At 38.6% G+C, this 24925-nt stretch overlaps 1 protein-coding gene across 3 annotated transcripts in view; it reads left to right on the top strand.

The window, feature by feature from the left end:
* The window catches only part of EXOC4 (exocyst complex component 4), a 731450-nt gene that overhangs the window by 29434 nt on the left and 677091 nt on the right, over positions 1-24925 (top strand). For all 3 annotated transcript variants that reach the window (XM_079786328.1, XM_079786329.1, XM_079786330.1), the window contains exons 3-4: positions 5780-5974; positions 23915-24099. In XM_079786328.1, the coding sequence (XP_079642454.1) occupies positions 5780-5974; positions 23915-24099 (380 nt within the window). The remainder of the gene's footprint in view (positions 1-5779; positions 5975-23914; positions 24100-24925) is intronic.

Here is a 24925-nt window from a genome sequence, read left to right as displayed (position 1 = left end):
TCTGAAGTTCATTCTTTCCACGCATTTTCCATAGCAGGGGTGGGTACTTTCTCCTAGTATAGCAGGGGTGGGGAACCTTTTTTCTGCCACTTGGATATTTATAACATCATTAGCGGGCCATACAAAATGATCAGCTTAAAAATTAGCCTGCTATGTTTGGTCAAATATTTAATTAACTCACCCTTAATGCCTTGGCAGGGCCAACTAAATGATTTCTTGGACCTTATATGGCCCATGGGCCAGATGTTCCCACCCCTGTTTTACAGGATTTTGGAAAAAATGGGCTGGACACTTATATCAGGAAAATACCCATGAAAATACTAATATGTACATTTATTTTTACTATAAAAAAAGAAGACATCTTTATTTCTTTTGCTTTTAAAATTAAGAATAGTTTGTTATATTAATTTTTACTTACCAGCCCTTCCATGTGGGGAGCTTTAGGAGATTTCTAGTTTATAGTTTCAGCGAGGTGCTTGCATGTTTGCTGTACTTATTATAGATAATATGCACATTCAGCAGCATTTCCCTCTTCATTTTTGATCCAAGTTCAGTGCTTTTCTGATATAAGGTTTTAAAAGTGATGGCTTTTCACCACCTCCCCCCCCCCCCCCCCCCCGCCTCCCCGCATGCCTATATCCCTCAGCCTTTCTTATATTAGTAGATGTCTCTGCCGCTCCTCTCACAAATGCTACCACAGTGTTATTCAGAGGCACCGGTAGTTTTCCTCCTCCCTCTCTTTCCCAGGGCAGGTTTGCAAAAATCTCAACTACTCAGCCGTGTGTATCATCTCTTACATTGTTCCCGGTAACCTCCTGGGCCCTGTTTTCCTTATTTTCTAGTAGTTTCTAATTAGAGTGATTTGCAGTTCTTTTATATTAAAACTGAAATTCTTGCTATTGCTGAACAGGTGTTGAGGAGCAATTGTGAAGTTACTCGAATTCTCAGGAAGCAAAAGAAACCTGTGTTTGAGGAAGAATTTCTGCTTGGGTTTTGATGTCATGATTTGAACAGCTTGGCTCTTCATGGATTTATTTAAGGAAGAATATTCGTAACATAATTTTTAAATTTTAATTGTCCTGATAAATAGATTTCAAGTGCTGACTTTCATAAAAGTAAAACAGGCAATTGAGATAAATGTTTGTAATTTGCTACCTTTCTCACATTTAGATCTTATTCATTTTTGGACATAGCCCTGTTTCTCCCCTTTCTGTTTAAAAAATCGTATTTATTGAGCTATAATTTACATGCAATGAAGTGCAATATTTTTAGACTACAGTTCAGTGAGTTTTGGCAAATGTATATGCCCTTGAATGTGTATCATCACCCCAGTTCCCTGCTGCCTCTTTGCAGTCAGTCACAGCCCCTGCCCCCCGATCCTATTTCAAGCAGCTACTGATTTGAAATGATCACTATAAGTTATTCTGGCCTTTTCTAGAAGTTCATACAGTATGTACCCTTTTGCACCCAGCTTCTTTTGCTCATCATAATGTTTTTGAGATTCATATTTCTTCCCTTTTATTGCTGACTGGTATTGCCCCATCCCCCAACTTTTAAAATACCATGTCTTCATAACTGTGACTTTGTAATAAAAGAACTGAAGCCTCAGGGCAGTTGAGCATGAAAAGTTCTTAGAGCTTCTTATGTCTGCAGCTCTGGTTAACTAGCTCAGTTTAGGGGATACTTTTGGTGATGCTCATTTTCCACACAGCCTGATGCCTTCTGTCGCCCCCCCAGTGCTACCTGCCTTTTCATTTTTCCTTCATGCAGTAAGCAACAGTAAGCGGGCTGATTACATTGTGTACATCCTAGAGTGAAATGCTAGAAATGGTCTTTTTCCAAATAGAAAAGAGTTTGCCAAGGTTTATTGACACTCTCTAAGTTTCTCTTGATCAAGAGCCTAGCTGGGTGTTGTATAATATAAATTTTACTTTTAACTGTTTCCATAGTAACAATTACAGAGGAAAAAGGTGAGATTTATAGAGCCAAGGTGATAGGAGTAGAATATCAGAAATCAAATTCTAATAGATTTTCACTAAGATTTTAAAATATAATAGATTTAATAGCTAGAGTTCTTAACCCAGAGACCAAGAACTCCAAGAGGATCTGAGAATGGCCTTAAAAATAAAATAAAATCAGGAATGCTGATCAAAACCAGCACTCCCCTACCTCATCCTACCCTAGTCCCAATTCCAACACTGGAGGCACTGGCTTTTACTCTTAGTTTTTTTCTTCAGATATTTCTATTTCTTTATTTCTAAGTAATATGTTTATACTACTTTTCTGTTTTAGATATTACATATGAACTTCCAGCTGTGGAAGATGAGGACATAGTCTTCCTCCCACTCTTTCCCCCACTCACCACATCTTTCCTCAACCTCTCTATATAGTTGTATCCTAGTTTTTGGTTAAATAGTGCCTATTCTATTATAACTACATAAATATTTATATCTAGGCCATCCAGCATACTATATTTGCTTGTGTAATTTTGTTGTTGTTTTTCTTGGAGTCAGTGGTTGAATAATCCCGTTGCTTTTCATCTGCATTGGTTCATCCCCAGCCCCCTTCCCTGGATCCTGGTTTCTTCCTTTTTTCTCTTGTATTGATGGAGCACATTCTTCACCAGCTTGGTGAAATAGGTGCATATAAGGTTTATTGTGTGACAGCTTGAATCCTGATATGCATTCTGATTCACAGCCATTTGTATGAGTCCTCTTCCCTCTCCCCCTATCCCCCCTTTTTGAATTCTTGTACAAAATTATCTCCTTATCCCTTTTGTTCTTACATATCACAATAATGTGCCCTGGCTTGGGTCTTGTTTTTACTTCATTGTCTTGAACACTATGTGTAACTTTCAATCTGAAAACCCATTCTTTTGTTCTTTTATTATTATTTTTTAAATATATTTTTATTGATTTCAGAGAGGAAGGGAGAGTGGGAGAGGGAGAGAAAGATAGAAACATCAGAGAATCATTGATCGACTACCTCCTGCTCGCCCCACTCCGGGGATGGAGCCCACAACCCAGGCATGTACCCTGACCGGGAATCGAACTGTCACTTCCTGGCTCAGCCACTGAGCCACGCAGGTTGGGTCTGGACTTTTTATTTTATTGGTACTTTTTTCACTTCATTTTTTTTCATCTCCACCACCACCAACTCCACTTTGACAAGTATTAGATTTCTTAGATCAATCCCCTCATTTTCTTTTACCTTCGTTTTACCTATATCTATTTTTTTTAATGCTTTATTCTTTTGATATTTATTCAAGGGTATCTTTTAATGTTTGTATTGGATTTTTTCTATCATATTTTTAATTTTGAAGAGTTATTTTTCATTCTGTTCTTTGATATAATATCTTCTCTTGTTTTTCCTAGGAATATTAATTATAGTTTTTAAAAAAACTGTTTCCTGAATAGTTTGTTCCCCTCTTCCTTCCCTCCAGTACTTTTTTCTTTTTGTTTGTTTTGATTCCCATCTTTCCATGCTGTAGGCTTTCCTTGACTGTCTGGTGATCCTTGGCGAACTATTTATATGTAAGAGGGAGGCATGATGAAGCTCAGAGAATGTTATGAGGCTTATTGAGTGACACTTGGGCAGTTTCTTTGGTGAAAACTCAAATGTCACTATCTATAGGTCTTTTCACTGGTTACATGTGCCAGGGAAAAGCCGGAAGTTCCCTGTGTTGGAGCTAAAAGTCAAGCTAAATGTTACCGGAGTCAACTTTGGAAGGAGGCTGAGGATCCACAAGGGGCCAAGGGTCTTACTGTTCCTTAGATCCACTTTGACGGGATCCTCCTATTTTCTACTCAGTGCATTTCCATCGAGCATTTCCTGGCCCATCTCCTTTCTCGTTCAGTTCCTTCGGATCATAAACCTCCTATTTGGCTACTGTTGGGGGGAGGGAGGTACCTGTCTGTGTGGTTTGATGAGGATCTAGGGCTCACAATAGTCCTTATAGAAAGTTCTAATCGCATTCCTGCCATTAGTATATTTGGTGCCTCCTTTTCAGGGTTAGCAAACCCCACTCCAGGTTAAGATTTTTCAGATTTCTCTGCTTATTAGTAACCAACCCTCCATTGTCTTGCTAGCTTCTAAAATGTTTTGTCATCTTTTATTTGCTTTTCCTTCCTTTCTGTTTTCTTTTCTTGGTGTTTATGCTTAAAAATCCCACTTTGGTGGGATTGCAGGAAGTAGTACAGGTAAGTAGGACCATCTTCAACAGATTTTTCAAAAACGGTCTCTGATCCCTCTAAAAGCTAATAATCATTCCATTGTGCTTTTTAAGAGAGTACAAAATCTCCTTACTCAGGGCTTTTTTTACATTGGAGAGTTTCATAAAAGTATGACTTAGGTATTATCCTAAAGTTATAGGAAAAGATGAGATGCTTTCTCAAGAAACCTTCTAATATTAGCATTCTATCTTCATGTTTTCCATCTCCCTTGGGAAAATGTTGAAATTTAGCGTTGCAATTACCAGAAGCATAGTGTCGTTATGTGCAACACCATACCAAGTCTCGTAGAAGAAGACAGATTTTCAATGATCAAAAACGCGTAGCTGTAGACGTTCTAGGGTGAAGGAAAGGACCTGTATATTGATTAGTTGGATTATACAGCTGTATCCATTTGCAAAAACTCATCAAATGATACACTGGAGATGTATTCACACATAAATTTCACCTCAAACAAAAACCAAAAACAAATATTCTAATTTAAATAAAAACACATGTAAAGAATGTCAAAAGTATATGAAAGTAGTTCTGTGAATTGTGAAAAGTCATTTTTCATTAGAGTAGAAAATGAGAATGCACTCATCAAGTTTGTACATGTGACTACCCGCCCTGCTCCTCTTCGCCTCCTCCTGTTTGTCAGGCTGTGCCTGTGCTGGCCACTAACTGTGCAGATCTACGAGAATGCCAGCCATTGTGTTATTTAATATTTAAAAATCAGAATGCATGGTAAAAGAAAATCCTAGGAATGTCCCAATTCCTTTTACTTGGAGATTATCTCTGGATGTGTCTACTCTTTTTTTGGAAACCAGTCTTCATTTTAAAACTATTTTTTAAAAATATATTTTATTGATTTTTTTTACAGAGAGGAAGGGAGAGGGATAGAGAGTTAGAAACATAGATGAGAGAGAAACATCGATCAGCTGCCTCCTGCACACCTCCTACTGGGGATGTGCCTGCAACCAAGGTACATGCCCTTGACCGGAATCGAACCTGGGACCTTTCAGTCTGCAGGCCGAAGGTCTATCCACTGAGCCAAATCGGTTAGGGCTTCTCTTCATTTTAGTCAGTTCAGATGAATGCCCAATTCCTTGGTCGTAAACTTTAGCTGAAGTTCTTGGTTTGGAAGGATGGACCAAGTGACCTATCAGCTGAATAGGAGAGATGCAAGAAAGAATGGGGATGAAAGAATAGTGCAGCTTCTCATATCAGTCGTTCCCTTTTGGATATACTAGTATTAACATCAGTATGGTACTTGCTATTTTCAGAGTGCTTAATATCCTAAGTAGTGTTTTCCAGATGCTTTCAAAGGTAGGTTGGGAGTAATTTTATCATTTTATAGGAGAGAAAATACAGACACAGAGAGGTGGAGATGTACCCACGTGATTCAGTGTCAGAAACAGAATTAAAAATTTTCAAGCAGAGCGGTCAAGGGGAGTAAGTGAGTATGTGAGTGAGGGATTGATACTTATTTAACAAAGAAGAACACTACAGATATGGGTTTAGACTGGCAAGACTTTGGACTGACCCAAGGTTGAATCTTTTAATTGTAGGTCAAAGAAAATCTGCTTTCATGCAAGATGCTGCTGCACTGCAAACGGGATGAGCTTCGGAAACTGTGGATTGAAGGAATTGAACATAAACATGTCTTGAACCTGCTGGATGAAATTGAGAATATCAAGCAAGTGCCTCAGAAGCTGGAACAGTGCATGGCCAGCAAGCACTATCTCAGTGCCACCGACATGCTGGTAAGAGAAGCCTGAGCTAATGGCCATTTCTGTTAAGATAGCAAAGCACTCTCTTTTGTTCTCTCTGAATTCTGTGATTCACATAGCACATTACCAACTGCCCTCTTGGGGTTCACGGTTCTTTGCAGGTAAAGCCTGGCTGGTTCTCTTCCTAATTCCAGTGTTTGAAATGGTAGACGATTATTATTTATGTATTGTCTGCCTTTGGAACAGTAGTAAGAAATCAGTACTTTAATCATGTTGGAATAGTAATGAGAGGTGTTTTAGCTTCAGAGGGAGATAGTTAATGAATCATATTTTAAAGAATGAAATATGCATGAAAGAGAACTTAAAGGAGATTTATATACTTCCACAATATCTTTGAAGGAATTTTTACTTCAGGACTTTGTTTTTCCCCTAAATTGATAAGAAAGAAAATTATTTTGGAAGTACCTTTGTCAAGCAAGAGTAGTCCACAGCCTAGCCTTTAGCCTCTATCTTAGCACATTCTGCCACATTTTGAATATATATATAGTATAAATATACTAGAGGCTCAGTGCATGAATTCGTGCACTGGTGGGGTCTGGTCGGCCCACCCTGATTGGGGCTGATTGGGCTGGGTTGGCTGAGGGGAGGGGACGTGGGAGGTTGGCTGGCTGGCCCTGCCCCCGATCAAGGTGGGGGGCTGATAGGGGGCGGGGCCATCCAGGGGGAGGGGCCACAGGAGGTTGGCTGGCCAGCCCCACCCCCTGGTCGAACTTCTGGTCGAACTCCCGATTGAGGGGACAATTTGCATATTAGCCTCTTATTATATAGGACACACACACACACACACACACACACACACACACATATATATATATATACACATCTATATATATATAAAAATTTTTATATATATATATACACACACACATATATATATATATATATATATATATATATATATATATATATATACACACACATATATATATATATACACACACACACACATTGATTTCAGAGAAGAAGGGAGAGGAAGAGAGAGATAGAAACATCAATGATGAGAGAGAATCATTGATCAGCTGCCTCCTGCGTGCCTCCTACTGGGGATCGAGCCTGCAACCTAGGCATGTGCCCTGATTGGGAATTGAACCATGATCTCCTGGTTCATAGGTCGACACTCAACCACTGAGTCACACCAGCTGGGCAAGATGGACTATATTTGGATTTTCTCTTCCACAGTAGGTGAAAGTCCCATACCTTTGTTTTACTAAATTAGATTGGCTATGACACTGGAAAAATCCCTTGAGAGGAACTGGTGGAGAAACAGGTTAAACCCTCTAAGTGGTTCTAATTCATTCAGACTGTCAAGAAGAATTTTGCTGTAAGTCCTTCATAAGAAGCTTTTAAGGAAATTTTGTAACCTAGAGGTGAGATGTGCCATGATTCTCTTCTGAAACCTGCTTATGTGATAGACATGAATAGTCAATTGCCACTGGGGAAGGAGGTTAGTAATGGTCTGCGCTTGGGAGTGGCAAAAGAATTGGCTATTTTCAGTATCTTGTTTATAGTGACATCTTTCTTAGTAATGACTGTAGGGTGTCTGACACAAAAAAAAGTCACCTTTTAGCTTTACTCTTGGTTAATGGATTAGATTGCATATATGTGCTAAATGATCAAGATTCAGCAATCAGAATAGATAAGCCTATAGGATATATTTAGTATATTCACATGTATTTGAATCATGATTCTTTGTAGTGGCCCTGCTTTTAAATAAGTGCCATATATTAAAAATAGGTAGAATTGATTTCTGTGTTAATTATGTTCTCTTTGGATTTCAGATTTTTATTTTATGGTTTTATTACTTAAGGGCTAATTTATTTACTAAAGAGCTAATCAATAATGAATAGTTTTATGTTTGTTTTTTTACTTATTAAGAATTTCATTAAATACATCTTTAAATTTTTGGTTGCAAGTTACAGAAATCCAATTAGGTAACAGAATTGCTTTACTCATGTAACCATCTGTAAGGACAGGTGTACATGTGGAACGCCACCTCTCTGTTCTTTAGCATGTCATCTTCATTATTTTACTGGAGATGTTTCTTTCACTGTGAGTGGTATTTGGGTGTTTGGGGAGAGGGAGTGTAGGCTATAGCCTACATCTCTTCAGGTTTGAAGAGGAAAATAATTTTTGTTCCTAATTAAAAAATACAGGGGTAGGCCAAGGCCAAGTGGCTCAGTTGGTTGGACATAGTCCCATGCATCAAAAGGTTGCTGGTTCAATTCCCAGTCAGGGCACATACCCAGGCTCGATTCCCAGTAAGGGTTGTGTGTGGGGCGGCCGATGTTCTGCTCTCACATGGATGTTTCTCTTTCTCTTTCCCTCTTTCTTTCACACACACACATACTAGAGGCCCGGTGCAGGAAATCTGTGCACTTGTGGGGGTCCCTCAGCCCGTCCTGTGCCCTCTCGCAGTCTGGGAGGGCCTACGCCGGCAGTCGGACATCCTTAGCACTGCACAGAGGTGGGAGAGGCTCCCGCCACCGCTGCTGCTCTTGCCAGCCATGAGCCCAGCTCAGGGCTTCTGGCTGAGCAGCACTCTCCCTGTGGGAGTGCACTAACCACTAGGGGGCAGCTCCTGCATCGAACATCTGCCCCCTGATAGTCAGTGTGTGTCATAGCGACTGGTTGTTCCACTGTTTGGTCGATTTGCATATTAGCCTTTTATTATATAGTATCCTATATAATAAAAGGGTAATATGCAAATTAACCACCACACCATCATAAGATGGCTGCACCCACATTGGAGGCAGGGTTCCCATAATAAGCGATCAGCAGGGACCTGAGGCTGCGTGGAGCTGGGCCGGGTGGGAGACCTGAAGTTGTGCCCCCTGCCCAGCGGGGCTTGACGGGGGACCTCAAGGCGTGCTCCCCAACCTGCTCCAGGCCGGGGGACCTCAGGCTGTGCCCCCCACCCAGCAGGGCTTGACGTGGGACCTCAAGACGCGCTCACCGCCCCGGTGCCAGGCCGGGGGACCTCAGGCCGGGCCCTTCTCCCTGGGCCGGGGGACCTGAGGCTGCACCCCCTACCCCACCCCGGTGCCTGGCCTGGGGACCTCAGTGCGCAACCCCACCCCGGTGCTGGCCTGGGGAACCTCAGGCCCCGCCCTCCCGCCTGGCAGGGCTTGATGGTGGACCTCAAGGTGTGCCCCCCACCCCAGTGCTCGGCCGGGGGACCTCAGGCCGTGCCCCTCACCCAGCGGGGCTTGACAGTTGACCTCAGTGGGATTGGGTCTAAACCGGCAGTCAGATATCCCCTGAGGGGTCCCAGATTGGAGAGGGTGAAGGCTGGGCTGAGGGACACCTCCCCCCCCCCCCAGTGCACAAATTTTGTGCACTGGGCCTCTAGTTTATATATATATATATATAAAACTAGGTGGTTGGTGGGTGGAAAGGAAGAACAGTCACCTTTCAGAAAAGGGTGAGTGTATGAGATACACTTCTTTGAAGTTCCTTTTTGCTATTTATAGTTCTTTATATATTCTGTATACTAATCCTTTATCTGTTGGATGGATTATAAATGTCTTCTATCAGTTGGTGGTATATCTTTTGTACTGTGTTTAAGGTGTCTTTTGTTATAAAGAAGTTATAAAATTTAATGAAATAAAATTTCTCATTTATTTTCTGTTACGTGATTTTTATTTTAATATTTTTTTCTATCTCAGTGTCATAAAGAGAATCTCCTATGTGTTCTTTTTTAATCCATTTAGAATGTACTTTCATATGTGGTATGAACTGAGGATCTAATTTTATCTTCCATGTAAATAGCCACTTGGCCCAGACCATTTGTTGAATTCATTTTCTACTGATTTAATGCCATCTTGTTCACATACCAAGTTTTTACATATATGCATGGGTATTTATGAGCTCTTTATTTTGTTCAGTTGGTCTCATCAGTGTCTACATCAAAACCATGCTGTTTTAGTTACTATAATTTTATAATATATCTTGGTAACAGGTAAAGATGCTACTTCACCTTGCAGTCAGTGGTCGGCAAACTCTTTAGTCAACAGAGCCAAATATCAACAGTACAATGATTGAAATTTCTTTTGAGAGCCAAATTTTTTAAACTTAAACTTCGTCTAATGCCACTTCTTCAAAATAGACTTGCCCAGGCTGTGGTATTTTGTGGAGGAGCCACACTCAAGGGGCCAAAGAGCCGCATGTGGCTCGCGAGCTGTAGTTTGCCGACCACGGACCTTGCTGTTCAGAATTGTCTGGTATTTTTGGCCCTTTACTCTTCTAGATGAATTTTACAATCAGCTTGTTAAGTTCCACAAAGAGTGTGATGGGATTTTGATTAAATGTAAGAGAATTTCATCTTTGTAAAACAAGTCTTTCAATGAACAGGACATGTCTCACATTTATTAGTCTTTATTTATGGTCTTTGTAATAATGCTTAGTAATGTATTCCTTAGAGATGCTGTATTACATACATAATTTTTATTTCTGAGTATCATATTTTTGTTTGTTTGTTAAAACAATGGCTATTAATTACAATTTCTAGTTATTTGTTGGTACTGTATAGGGATGCTGTAGATCTTTTCTTTTTTAATTGATTATACATTTCCCTGAAACTAATCTCAATCCTCTCTGCCTGTAAAATGATGATCTAGTCTTTAAAACTTGGCTCAAATTTTATCATCTCTTACTATGCCAGATAATTAGATACTTTTCTTTAAAAACATATGTTTTTATTTTTATTGTGGTAAGAATACTTAACATGAGTAGATGCTATTCTTTATTTTCATAAGCTGTATGTATTTCTTTGTAATATAATTACTTTTGTTTATATTGTAGATCATTGAGTGCAGGGGCTATATCTTATCTATTTTTGTCTGCCCTGTACTTACCATAGTCATATAGTCATAGTTCACAGGTCATTAGTCAAATGGGTAACTAACTATGTGAAAGAGTTTCATATCACTAAATAGAAAAAGGCATTTTACTCTCTAGGAGCTCTGGTCTAATTTTCTTCTCCCATTGTTTTTGTTTGTTTGCTTGCTTTTTAATGGTTTTGTAGTTTCTAATCTTTTCTTTTTACAACAAAATAATAATTATAATAGCTAATATATATTGAATACTCACTATGTGCTGGTACCATTTTAAGTATGTTACATCTGGTAATACATTTATTTCTCCCAACAACCCTGGGGGAGATAGGTTTCCAGTACCATCCCCATTTTCCAGATGAGGTAGTTGCCTTGCCTGATCTGGGCCATTGGAATATCCTCATATACAGTGAAGATTTTGTGGAGGTAAGATTTAAAGTGCTTAAAAGGTTGGAAATATTCTTCAATTTGGCCTCTTGTTTATAAGACTGAACAGTAAGGTCTGTAATTGCTCTTTCAGTGGACTTCATATGAAAAAATAATCACATTTCCTTTCCCAATGGTTATGTGATATTGGAAGTAAAATCTACTTAAGGCATCTGAGGAAAGTGAAGACACAATAATGTCATCTTTCAAAACCCTCTGATTTCCTTGGATTCGTTTAACAAAAGGTTTTGCATTTTTATTTTGAGGCAGGTGCAGATGCCCAGTAATTTAATCCCTAGTCAGGTTATAAATCCAGAGTAACTAAATCAGTGCTGACCCTGGCTCTTGTCGGCTCTTGCAGTTCCCACTTCAGCGTTAGACTGGTCTGATGGCCCTAGACTTGGCTTCTAGATGGGAAATTCAGTTCTTCCTTTGATACGATAACCTGAGTATTGCATAAAATAATTAAATTGTCATGGCTGGCAATGTCTGCAAATAGACATGGCCTTTTGTTTTCTTCTTCAAGGTAAACAGCTGCTGTTAGCTTACAAAAAGCTAAAAGCGATCCACCAAGAAGCCTGCATCCATCACATGGAAATCAGAGACTTGATTTATAGTGTAGCCTGTAGCTTTGTGATATGTACGGTTTAAATTAGACCTTTGCAGTCATTGTGCTGGGTTGATGCAAGCACATTAATGACATAATTTCTGGTTGCTGCATCACATTTCTGCAGTCTGTTCTTTGTATTCCACTCACATTAATTGAAGTAATTTTGCCAGTGAAGCGTGTTTCAAACCTCTGCATTTAAATTGAAATTTTAATTCCCTTATTGTCTTGAAAAGACGGCTGAAGATGCCTTGTTACAGGTTTCATTATCACTCAAAACACTCCAGCTGCTGGTTCTAATGTACAATGACTGATTAATTCTGGGAAGAATTAGTAATGTAAGAATAGCAGCGCCTTCCCCATGGCATGAGCTAACCAGGAAGGTATTTCATGATAGTTAAGGTATTTCATGATAGTTAATATTTTTATGAACTTTTTTTAAAGGGAAATTTGTGTAGAAGTCTGAATCAAACTGAAATTGCACAGATGAGCTTCGAAAATCACTTACACAAGTTCTGATTTATCAACCCATAGAAGTCAGTTCAATGATTTCATTCAATCAGTGGGAGACAAGCCAGTGCGAGTAGGTTTGAGGCACTTTAGCTGACAGTCACAAGCTTGTGACTGAAATAAATTTTTTCATTTTTAAGTTTTCCAGGGAGTGGAGAGATTTTTGAATGTCTCTTAATCATTTTGTCTTTTTATTATTTATATACCTTTTAAAAAAGAACCCATAGCTGTATAGTCAGATAAGAATTATTCTGATAATTATAATAATAACTTGTATTTATATAGTTGCCTCTTCCCAGGGGATACCAGAGTGCTTTGCTGCGAGAAGAGTATAGTGGAATTATTTCACTTACACTGTGAGAATGTGGCCCTATCTGGGGGATAAAGAGAGTAAGACAGCTATTTAATTGCATAGTTTTCTAAGTCCCTATAATGCAAATAAGTATATTTGTAACATATTTAGCTTACCTTTGCAATTGTTGGACAACATTCAAAGTTGTAAATGTCAGAAGGGGCTTAGTGTGGGTCAGATGGACTGTTTTGGAATCCAGCTTTGCCGTTTACTAGCTTGATGACTTAGAGCTAATTCCTTAACTTGACTTTGTTGAAAGTTGGAGTTGCCAATAATGCATACCCCCAAGGATGGTTAAGGGGATTATGAGATATTTATACATGTAAAGTAGTCACAGTACACACTGTAAGTGCTTAGAAATGTTATTTATAATTAATTGATTATTTTTACTGATACTGTTAGACAGGTGATGGCTCCCATGTTATAATCTCAAAAACTGTTCTAAGGTGGACTTGTTTTTGAGCTGATAAAAGAGTTGAAGTAGGGCTGGCAAGGTAAGCATTTTTTATTCCTTTTCTTTTTGCCTAACACAGACACCTATCTGAATGAAAGACTGTTCCACATTTTATACACAGGAATTATTGCAGGCAGATACTAGTAGATAGAATTTTTCTCAGAAAGTAAGTCTTGTCTGCTCTAACATGTGCACTAATAGATGAGCAAGACCCCAGAGTACTATGCCTTATTTTTGGGATTTGACTGGATGAATTTCAGATTCTGTGTCATCAGTTACCTGTTTAGCCTATATCAAGTATATGTTCATAGGGTATCCATTGACTGTCTGATTATAAGCAATGTACTAGTAATTTGTTGGTAAACTATCTAAGATCAGTTTGTTGCAAAATGTCTAAGTATTAAATGTGTTCTTTTGCTGAGGGTCATAATTAGCTATAAGGCAGTTCACTGTTGGAGGGGGCTCATCTAAAATGTTGATTTTAGCCCTGGCCAGTGTGACTCAGTGGTTAGAGTGTTGGCATGTGGACCAAAGGGTCTCAGATTCCATTCCCAGTCAAGAGCATGTACCTGGTTTGCATGTTCAATCCCTGGTCTTGGTCAGGGATTGAACATGCAACCAATTGATGTGTCTCTCTCATTGATGTTTCTCTCTCTCTCTTTCTCTCCCCTTCTTTCCTCCCTTCCACTCTCTCTCTAAAAAAAAAAAAAAAAAAAGAATCAATGGATAGAATATTCTTGGGTGAGGATTAACAACCACAACAACAAATTGATTTTAGTGTTAGAGTAGTTGTTAAGCTATTCTTTTCTGTCATTGCTTCGATAGCAGGAATAGTGAACCAATGAGGTGGCTTCTATTGGTGCCAGTAAAGCTTTCTCATTAGCAAATAGACTAATTCTTCTTTTCTCATATTAAGGTTAGGGAAGGGGTGATCATAACTATCAAATGCTTAATGTACAAATAAGAAAAAAAGGGCCAAAATGCCCATCCCTTTCATCTGACTTGCAAGTTTCTGAGATCTCACAGGATTGTTTTTTTCTCATCTTGACTCTGGAAATGGTATTGAGAGGAAAGCTCTATAAAGATCAGGACCTGGAACATTTTAGTGAACTTATTGAACTTATCCTGAAAATGGTTCCGTGACTCTGCAAAAATGTTTCAATATTCCATTCTGTACAACATGATAAAAAATGTATCAGTGATCAATAGTGAAATAGTTACCATTAAAGTCCATCTGTTCTAGTGTTGAATATTGACTTGAGAGACTGGCCAGTATTCTATACTAATAACTTACCAGAAAAGAACCTGTCATATATTTTGATAGTTAAATGAATGTGATGATGTCGTTGTTGATTACAAGTGTATCTGTGAAGGTGGATTTAACCTTGAAGAAGCTTACACACTAGTTGAAAGAGACAGATGATGAATAACTAGTGTCTTTTGTATCCTTATAAAACAAGAAAGAGGGACCAGGAATATTGGGGGTGGGAGTATGATAGGGTAGGTAGCTGTAGCAGCTTCTAGCTGCATTTGGGACCCCATTATTTCCTCAAACACCTACATCTGATCTTTTAAAAAATATTTAGGAAAAGCTGAAAATAAAGTTATTAAACAAGTAACCTTGGTTTTGCATCCATAATTGAGTAGACTTAGTGTGGCCGCTTTATTTTTTCCCTAGAGTGTCAAAGTACAGGGCTTGGTAGCAACTGTTTTTCTTCTGCTCAGTGCCCTTTTTATTTAGATTTGCTTTGGAGGGCTGGAGTTTTGAAAATCCATGCTGTTTGATAGGCACTGGTTATTGTATTAGCTTCTCTCCATTTTTAGTGTGCTCTTCTATCTGCCTATTTTATTTTAAATAAGTAGAAATTCTATTTTATTGTACTAAACCTCATAAGTTTAGAAATTTTAAATTGGCTAGCTTGGCTGTAGGGCAGTGTTTCCCAAACTCTGCCCATTAGGGAATCCTTCAAGTCATGGGGATGTAAAGTACAATTTAGGGAATATAGTCAGTAATCTATAATAATAAAAGCGTAATATGCTAATTAGGCTGGACAGCCAAATGACCTTCTGGACGACCTTCCAGATGAAGCTGCGGTGGCAGGGGCTGAGGCAGAGGCAGTTAGGGGCAATCAGGCAGGCAGGAGAGTGGTTGGGGGTGATCAGGCAGGCAGGTGAGTGGTTAGGGGTGATCAGGCAGGCAGGCCAGTGGTTAGGGGTGATCAGGCAGGCAGGCAGAAGCAGTTAGGGGTGATCAGGCAGGCAGGCAAGCAGTTAGGGGCAATCAGGCAGACAGGCAGAGGGGTTAGGGGTTATCAGGCAGGCAGGCAGGAAGGTGAGCGGTTAGGAGCCAGTGGTCTCGGATTGCGAGAGGATGCAGGTCGGGCTGAGGGACAGCCCCCCACCCCCATGTATGAATTTTGTGTACCAGGCTTCTAGTATTATAATAATTATGCATGGTGTCAGATGGGTACTAGACTTACTAGTGATCAGTTTGTAAGTTTTATAAATGTGTAATCACTATGTTGTGCACCTGAAACGAATATACTACTGTATGTCAAGTGTAATTGAAAAATAAAATTAAAAAAGAATGTTGAAATCCAGGTCACAGCCTAGACTGATTACATTGAGATCTCAGGTGGTGGGACACTAGCTTCAGTAATTTTTGACATTGTCCAGGTGATTCCATTGTGTAGACACATTTGGAACCATTGCTGTAGGGTCTAGCTTATGCTGTGCAATAAAGCAAAACTAATTGCCCTTGGCTCTGTTTAATACCAGCTTAAGAGTCATTAGAAACCAAATATTTGCATAACAGAGACATGACATTGAGATAGTCACATATGTACAAATGTGCATATAAGTAGTTTGACTGATGCTGCTTTGTTGATGTCCTCTATTGCAGTTTTTAGATAGAGCTGAGTGTCTGACTCTTATTCTGATTTTCTAGTGTGATTATTTGGTTAATAGGAGTTCTATGTAATGGTTTAAGGTAGATGCTCTCCAGGCTCAGGCTGACGTGGAACTCTTCACAGCTGTCATTGCGGTGCTCTGATTCCTGCATCTTTACTGTGAGTTCTTATCTGACTTATTGCCAGGATTTAATGGACTGAAATTGGGGCACAAATTTACTTATTGACAGACAGGTGGTGGCTAGGTACAGTGTGGTATAGTGCAAAGAAAATTGATTAAAAGCCAGACCTTCTTAACTCCAGTCCTGACCCAACAATTCGCCAGTTCTGTGAACTTGGACAAAGAAATCATTTTATCTCCCTGGGTTTTAGTATCTTCTTCTATGGTTATACAAATACCCTGTCATATTATAGAATGGTTGTGAGAATGAAAAAGAAATTTTATACAGGTAAAGTGCTTTATAAAAATAGAGGGCAATATGAAATTAAAAATGCTGTAGCCAGGATTGTCATAATCACTGTCACACAGTGCCAGGTAAAATGAAAAAGCAGTAGTCTGGGACTTGTTTACATTGGGTAACATTTCTGGCCTACTGTTACCATCACTACTGCATACATGTTTTAATCAGCTTGACTCTGTGTGTGTGTGTGTGTGTGTGTGTGTGTGTGTGTGTACATGTTTACACACGAGTCTGTAGGAGGAATAATCTAAGTCAAGAATAATTCACAGGTTCTTTGCTGACATCCTCCATCATATTCAGGTTTCAGCCTCACAGATAGAGTTGCTTGAATAGGTTTTTGATTGGTCAGTCTGTGGCCTGGGGACCCTAGACATGTGTAAATTGCAGCAGATGATAATGCATGTTGTTGATGGGAGCCCTCTATCTCAACTTGATGATGGTCAGTAGCCTTTCCTTGTCCTCACAAGATAGGAGGAGCTTGTTAAAGAGGTCTGTAGTCTCTGAGATCCATCCTAGTACTGATTACTTGTGGTTGCCTCGCTCTTAAAAAGAAAAAAGGCATATTCTTCTCACATTCTTTTGTGCGATTTTAATAGTTCATGTTAGCAAAGAGCTGTAAAAGTGCTGAGCAGTTCTAATGGGTTTGGTGCAGAGTGTGGTGAATTGTCTTGATTTGAGTGTGAGCATAAAGTGATTCTCAGAGACCTCCTTTGCCAGCTCTTAAGAGGACAGTTGTTTGTAACTTTTTCTTGTCCCAGAATAACAAGATGACCAAGTAAGTGACTTTAGGACACTTGGTGAATGAGAATAACCTTCCCAGGGGTCTCTTCTCTTGTATTTTGGAATAGAAATTCAGGTTTCAGTGCTCTTTATGGGGCTCTGATAGGAACTGGGAATTGGAGGGATCATAAGATTAGCAATAAAGAAGGATATTTTTTATGAGCTTTTCCATAAGCAATTACAATTCTTATCTTTTTCATAAGGTGTTGAGAGTAGTTTAATTTCTTCAGGATAGTAATTGTGAACAAATCTGTTATAAGTCCATTTGGAACAAAAGAGGCTCTTTGGTTATGTATTTGGTGATGGGCGCATGTTCCCAATGTATTGACAAATTTTAAAAATGCATATTTAAAAATAACAGTATTTTCACAAAAAACTTGGTGTGGAAAATGATTGGAAGGAATCACTTAAAAGATATAATTTTATCTGATTATTAAGAATATGGACCATCTTTACCTTTGTGATTTTCTTTGATTTTTAAGATTGAGCATTTATTACTTTCGTAATTTGGAAGAAAAATAAAGGTTAAGAAAAAAAAGTACATTTCTGGGCCTCAGGTTTTTTTGTTTGTTTGTTTTTAAATCTGTAAAATTGTGGAGGGCCTGAGTCTTGACAAGCTTTAAAGGTCCCTGACAATAGAACATTCTTACATTTATTTCTCAGATATTGTCATTTTGTGAGGCTTGGGCTAATGGATCTTAGAAGATCTGGCTTCCCTTCCCTAGACTTTGTGTTAATAAAATCTAAAATATAGGAATTATTTGTGGTAGAATGCCCTGATGTATAAGAAAAAAGTGAAACAAGACAAAAGCAAAAATAAGGGAGAATCCAAAGAAAGCGTAAGAATAGCTTAATAGATGGTTTGTTTTTAGAACAAATCTGTGTTTCACAGCAGTAATAGGTAGATGTTTCATGAAGCTAGATGTCATATTTGATCTCTTTTGAGTTTTGTTTTCTACGATAGATTTGAAGATACTTTAAAAAAGAAATTCACAAGTAAAAGGCCTTTTTTTGACAGCACTTTATCTTGCAGCCCCCCTCCCTTCATTCACTTATCAATAACTTCATCTCATTTGCTTTATCCTGGAAATTCCATTATCTCCCAGGCAGTCTATTGCATTAAGCCTTTAGTACCTAATATCGCCTCATTTACATTGACACGTGCTTGACCTCAGCCCTTCTCCTCTCTTTGTTAATGCACCAACAAGCACTGATATCTCTCTGGAGCATTATCATTTGGCTGTTAGCTCAACTAATAACAACCCTTCATTTGAGCTGATGAAGGTTTATTAAATAAAAACATGCAATCGCCCTGGCGGTAAAGTAATGAAGGGAGGATGGAGGTAGACAGCATCCTGTTTTAATGGTGAGAGCATGCTGAGTCTGCATTATAGGTATTTGGTTTCCTTAGGGGAAAGGGGCACCTGAATGGGTTGGATCAATAGCATGTTAGCAAACTGATTTTTAAGAATGGGCATTTTTTGATTGCCTGATTTGATCACTGATTAGCTATAGGCTGAGGCGTGAGGGTAAAAAAAGGTGTTTTAGCTCCAGGCTCTTGGCCTTGCCCTGTGCTGCAGCTTTCCTGGGAGGTCTAAGTATGAAACTGTCAATGGCCCCGAGGCCTTAAGTCACACTGGCCCTCTTCTGGGTTCCCAGGCACGCTTCTTTGTTGTTTGCAGCCAAAGATTTTTGGTGTTCTTATTTAGTTAAGACCGTTCTAAAACATTGTTTAACTTGTGTCTTCTTATAATATACATACAGGAAAGGGGAAGGCATCAATTCTTTGGAATAGTCAAATTTCATTATCTTTTTACTGCACCCATAAGTTGGGCCAAGGCAACATTTTCAGAATGTTTATGTTGCCTTACTATTAAAAAAAAAAAAAAGCTTCCTTAAGAGAGACAAACTAATTATCGGAGTCCTGAAGGAAGTATTTGTTTTGGACTCAACAGTTGCAAACATTTGCTTTCTTAGGGAATATTGTTGCCAAAATAAGCATTTTCATTAGCTAGCAGATGGTTTAGTTAGCAGGTTGGCTTTTTTGTTTATACTTATAAGTTTCCCTTCTTTTTTTGGCTCGAACCTTAGTTCTATTTAGAAACAGTTACTAATGTCACATACCTTTGTGGAGCACCTCTCCCAACTAAAACCATTAATAAAAAAGACCAGGAGTTTCCTGTCTAGCATTTTCTTCAGTGAAGCAGCTGTTGAGTATGGCCAGTTTTGGTATTTTTCTGAAACTTTTCTATTGGTTTATGTAAGGCACAAAACTAGATCTTTCCACCTAATAAGCCTGAATAAGATGGGCAGAAGAGAAATTTAACTACGAAATAATAATTTCCTCATTTAAACTAAAATGAGACTGAGAAACATACTGGGAAAGAAAAATTACAGGTTCTATAGTTCATAATTACCAAGATTTCTTTTGTTGTAGACTTATTTGTCATCTCAAGGTAAATTTTTTTGAAATAGGAGACAGTTCTCTATAATGTATATTTTAACTGCATTTTGACCTATTTTTTGAGTTATGGAAACATTTTTCAGAATTTCTGTTTTCTTAATGGGTAGGTTTCTAATAACAAAACATGCTGTCCTGTTCAATCTCATGTGTTAAAACATTTTGTAAATGTTTGTTCATTTTCATAATCCTGAAGGAAATACTTGCTTTCAACTCCAAAACAGATTTCTGTTATTTATATGAGTAGTTGAGTAGAATACCAATTTTCTGTTAGATAATAATTGGTATTCTGTGAAAAAAAATTCCCTTTTAAGTAGTATCTCCTCCCCGCCCCCAAATAATTTTTCAACACATATGTAAGAGAAATTCTAGATACAATTAGTTGGCTTATTATCTACTTGTAGTAAGTAATCTACTATAAGAAATGGTGTGGTATACCTTAGAATTTTAAGAGGTCTTAGAGGTCATTTGGGGTACGAATGAATGATAATGGTCTTGTGAGGAGATGTATAGGCAACATTTACCTATGAACTATTCCACTGTTTGTTGTCTACTTCACCTTTCATTTACAATTTTAATATATATTTGTGACATTATTTAGTGTCACAAAGTCACATCTGTGAACCCAATTTTGATAACTTCTCATAGCCACTAACCTGTGAAGCCATTTTGCTGCTGCTTTGATCCATATGCATCTCTTGAATTCCTGTTAATGTTTCATCAATGTATTATTTTGAAGTGTTCTGTAGTCATTACATTTGGAAAACGGTGAAATAATTTATGAAATAACCATTTCTCACACATCACATGTCTCTTTAGTTGTATTTTTATTAGGAGTTATCCTCAGTTCTAAACGTAGGTGGATTTCTCCTGTAGTGAAGCCTTACTGTCGGTAAGTGCCTGGAAGCCAGACCCCCAGGACAACAGACTTAACCATCAGGGATGGTTGTGGGTTTGACTGCTGCCTCACCAAGTTTTTCTTTATGTGTAAACTTTATGGTACAGGCTACTTAAAGCAAGGTAAGATAAATGTCAGGTTTCTAAACTGATGTTCTAGGGATCAAATGTTGCATTGACAATTATTTCTTCAAGTTGGTTTGAGTACCACTTAGGAAGGGTAGAGTAGGGGGAAGACAGTGACCTTGCCTAGCTTTCATGATTATAGTTTTACAAACAGACTCTAAATAAGTGAAGGACAGAAAATAAAACACTGTATTTTCATATAGAAATAAGAGACTATTCTCTATTCTCGTTGTGGTAAGGTTTTCAAATCTTGGAAATTTTAAGATAGCTCTTGATTGTGTGTGTGTGTGTGTGTGTTAATTGTACATATTCAGAAAGTTTGTAATCTATATGGTTACAATGGTTCTATGAAGGAAACAACACTTTACTGAAAATGTTGCATCAAAACATGTTGAAAACACCCTCTGAGGTTTCTTTGTCTACAGAATAAATAGGTGCCAGGCACTGTGCTGTTTTACCTATATGTTAACATTTTTAAATTAAGATTGGCTTTGAGAGTTGACATCATATAATTTTGTATTTGGAATTTGATGTATTTGGGTTAAAAATCTTCATGCAAGTTCCTACAAACAAATCAAGCATGGATGTGCAGTGGGTGATTTTTAAGCTTTAATATCTCAGCTGGATTTAATTACCTTAAGGGATAAGGCTACATGATGGACCAGTGGTTTACCAAATTATTTTTCATTTTCTGGATTTCAGTGTCACTAAAGGTTACTGCGTCCTCTTTTCTCTGCTAGAGACTCAAGTTAAAATCCATTTTAGAGCATCCGTGTGAATGAATTTGTTGTTGTTTTTCCTCCTTGGGGACACGCTGGTCATTTTGTGAGGCTGCCTTTCCATTTGGAATTGCTGCAGCTTGCACAGGCCCAGGGCTCTCATAGCAGGGCAGTTGCCAGTCAGCATGAAAATGAACAGGCGGGCTTCGGAGGGCAGAGCTGGCCCAGGGCTTGTCACTCTTTCATTCCCTGATTCTTTCTTGGTAAATGTAAGGAAACCTATTTGCTGCTGACATTTGATTATAGCATATCACAAACAAGTGATATGTTTGTGGGTAAGCCTTTGCATTTTCCTCCCCATCTCAGGCCACTCTGTATTTGGCAGCTCCCAAGCTGTCTGTATTCACCGTCCACAAGCTCCTCCATGACTGTGTGTATTGGTATAGATCTCTGATGAACACTTACCCACTGGTATGTTTCATGGCCTCCACCATTTATTGCTTTTGTCTAAATGCTTCATTTTTTAGGAGCATGTTTATTTGCATGAGTACATTTAATGTTTTTACCCCAAAGTAAGCATTATTAGTTATTGCCTTTATTTGTACATCTTCGGAAGATTTAGAAGTATGACCTAAGCAGGTAATAGTCATCACATGCTAATCCCTTCAGGGAGCTTGGTAGTGCTCTTTGCCCTCTGAGTTCAGCTTGTGGTCATCTCTTCTCTGTTGTTGTTACTACATTTGCATTCTTTGTGTGTGTGTGTGTGTGTGTGTTGTTTTTTTTTTTTTACTTCCACCTTTGTTCTCCAAAGGAATAGTACTGAGAATATTCTTTTCACTCTAAGTTCTTTTCATTAAAAATATATAAGATCTTTATACATAAGGACATAAATATAATTTCATATACATGGATAAATGGGATCAGATCATACATGCTATTTTTTTCTTTTGAAACATATAATCTTTGGTTTCCAAACCTATATACACTTTGGTTTCCAAATAAATTGCTCTAGATTCCCTGAGTCCCTCCCTATCTTCTCCCTTTGTTGTAGGCATTCCTACACCATTTTTATTCATCCAATGCATTTTGTCTTAAAATCTCCCAAATTACACTTTATTCCAGGAGTATCTCCCTCTCCATAGTTTATCTTCTGTTCACTGTTCAAATTTTCGTTCTTCTATCAAACTGGGTTAAGCCAAGGAGTGATGACTGCTGTTGTCTGCTTGTAGCATTCAGGTAAAATTGCATTGACCTCTGTGTGTATGTGTATATGAGAAAGAGAGACTGACTTTATGTAAACTCACATCTAGACTCAGACTAATGAAGCTCTGGTTCATGATCATCATAAGAATTATTAAAAAATTTATAATGTGCTTCTATTTAGACTTAAAAGGCTAGCTTTGAAAGTTGATTTAAACCATTAGTACGTGGAATTCTTGTGAGAATATGCATGATATAATCACTTTAATTGGGGAGTTCATTTTACTGTGTCCATTTATAGGCAGTGTATGTGGGAATACATTTTATGTACCGCTTTGCTGGCACTTTAGATGCCTTCATGCTTATCTTCATCAAGCCTGTTTTCATCAGCGTTCTGTGTCTCAGATACTAAATCCTTCAAAGGCAGAGTGAGGCCTAGCCACATTGTGCAGTAGTCACCCCTTATTCGCAGGGCATGTGTACCACTGGGGGTACCTGAATCCTATATGTACTATGTTCTGCCTTTAGATGCACACCTGTTATAAAAGTTAGTTTATAAATTAGGCACTTTCACAGAAAGAAGATTGGTACTTACCATAGATTTTATCAATCTCACCATGCAATTTTTTTTTCTTATTAAGTTGGGAACTTTTCACTTAAAGGAAACACTTTACAGCTTTCTTTGGTATATTCGATTGCCAGCATCACTACTCTTGCACTTTGGGGCCATTATTACGCAAAATAAGGATTACTTATGACAAGCACTGTGATACTATGACAGTGATCTGATAACTGAAATGGCTACCAAGTGCCTAATGGGCACATAGTGTATGTATGTAGTATGTATACGCTGGACAAATGGATGATTCATGTTCTGGGCGGGGTAGATGTGGACGGTGTGAGATTTCATCACACTGCTCAGAAAGGCATGCAGTTTAGAACTTTTGATTTATTTCTGGATTTTTTCCCCATTTAATATTTTTGGACCTTGGTTGACCACAGGTAGCTGAAACTGCTGAGTGCGAAACCACCAATAAGGGGGACTGTACTCACAAAGCCAGTGTACGTTTATAAGGCTTTCACAGATCCTCTGTGACAGTATCTTTTAAAAAATAGTTCTTTAGAATATTTCTAGGTTGCTTAGTTATTATACGTTATTGTCTTCCCTCCCCTTTCTAGGTGTCAGCAGTCCAGTCTTTGGAGGGCCCCCTGCTCCAAGTGGAAGGACTGAGTGATCTTAGGCTGGAGCTTCACAGCAAGAAGATGAATCTTCACTTGGTTCTCATAGATGAACTGCACCGGCACCTGTACATCAAATCCACCAGCCGAGTTGTGCAGCGTAACAAGGAAAAAGGGAGAATGAGGTGGGTTAAAGAGGCTCTTTGGCACAGTGTACTGTGGCAATGTGGAATATTATTTGTTTCCCAGAATATTGTAGTCTTTTTACTTTTTTTTCTTAACCTTTTGCACTCGGATGTCCAGTGTGACTCGACACGGTTAGCATTAGAATAAAGGAATCGAGAAAAAAGCAAGCGAATGCAAAGGGTTAATATACTGTTTTTAATGCTCCATACTCTGAAAGGCTGACATTCAAAGTTTGTTCATTCCTTCATTGCACATTTATTATGGTCCTCTTACGTAAAGATCCATAAGAAATATTATGGTCCTCTTATGTAAAGTTACATAAGAAACATTTACTGTGGGACTTTAATATGCTGGGCCATGAGAGATACCCTGGTTTATCACAGAAGAAAGAGAAAAAATCCTTAAATTGGATAGTGATGTCAACCTAATTAAGAAATATGGCTGTACGCACTGAAGTTATAAGATTCTTCGTTACTTAGGGTTGCAGTCCTCTTTCTGGAAGCGTTCAGGAGAGTCCTATATTGAAGGGCCTGGGGTGGACTCAAGACATTCAGTAGGTTAGTGTAGACCTGGGAGGGAATAGACCAGATCTTAAGTCAGGTAAGGCCGTAGAACATTGGCACAGTTAACAGGTAGCAGAGAGCTGTGCATGTCATGTCCGTCCAAGAGTCCTTTGAAATACGAGTAGCCATAGGCCTTTTCCGAGGGCAGTTTAGCACTATACACTTGTTCATGCCTGTTCACTGGCTGTAGACAAGAGGAGTACTGGATGCAGTGCATGCTGGCAATGAAATCTTTCAAGTCCTATCCTGTTCAAACAAAACC

Source organism: Cnephaeus nilssonii (assembly GCF_951640355.1).
Source record: "Cnephaeus nilssonii genome assembly, chromosome: 12".
Taxonomy (NCBI): Eukaryota; Metazoa; Chordata; class Mammalia; order Chiroptera; family Vespertilionidae; genus Cnephaeus; species Cnephaeus nilssonii.
This window is presented reverse-complemented; position numbering and strand designations above follow the sequence as displayed.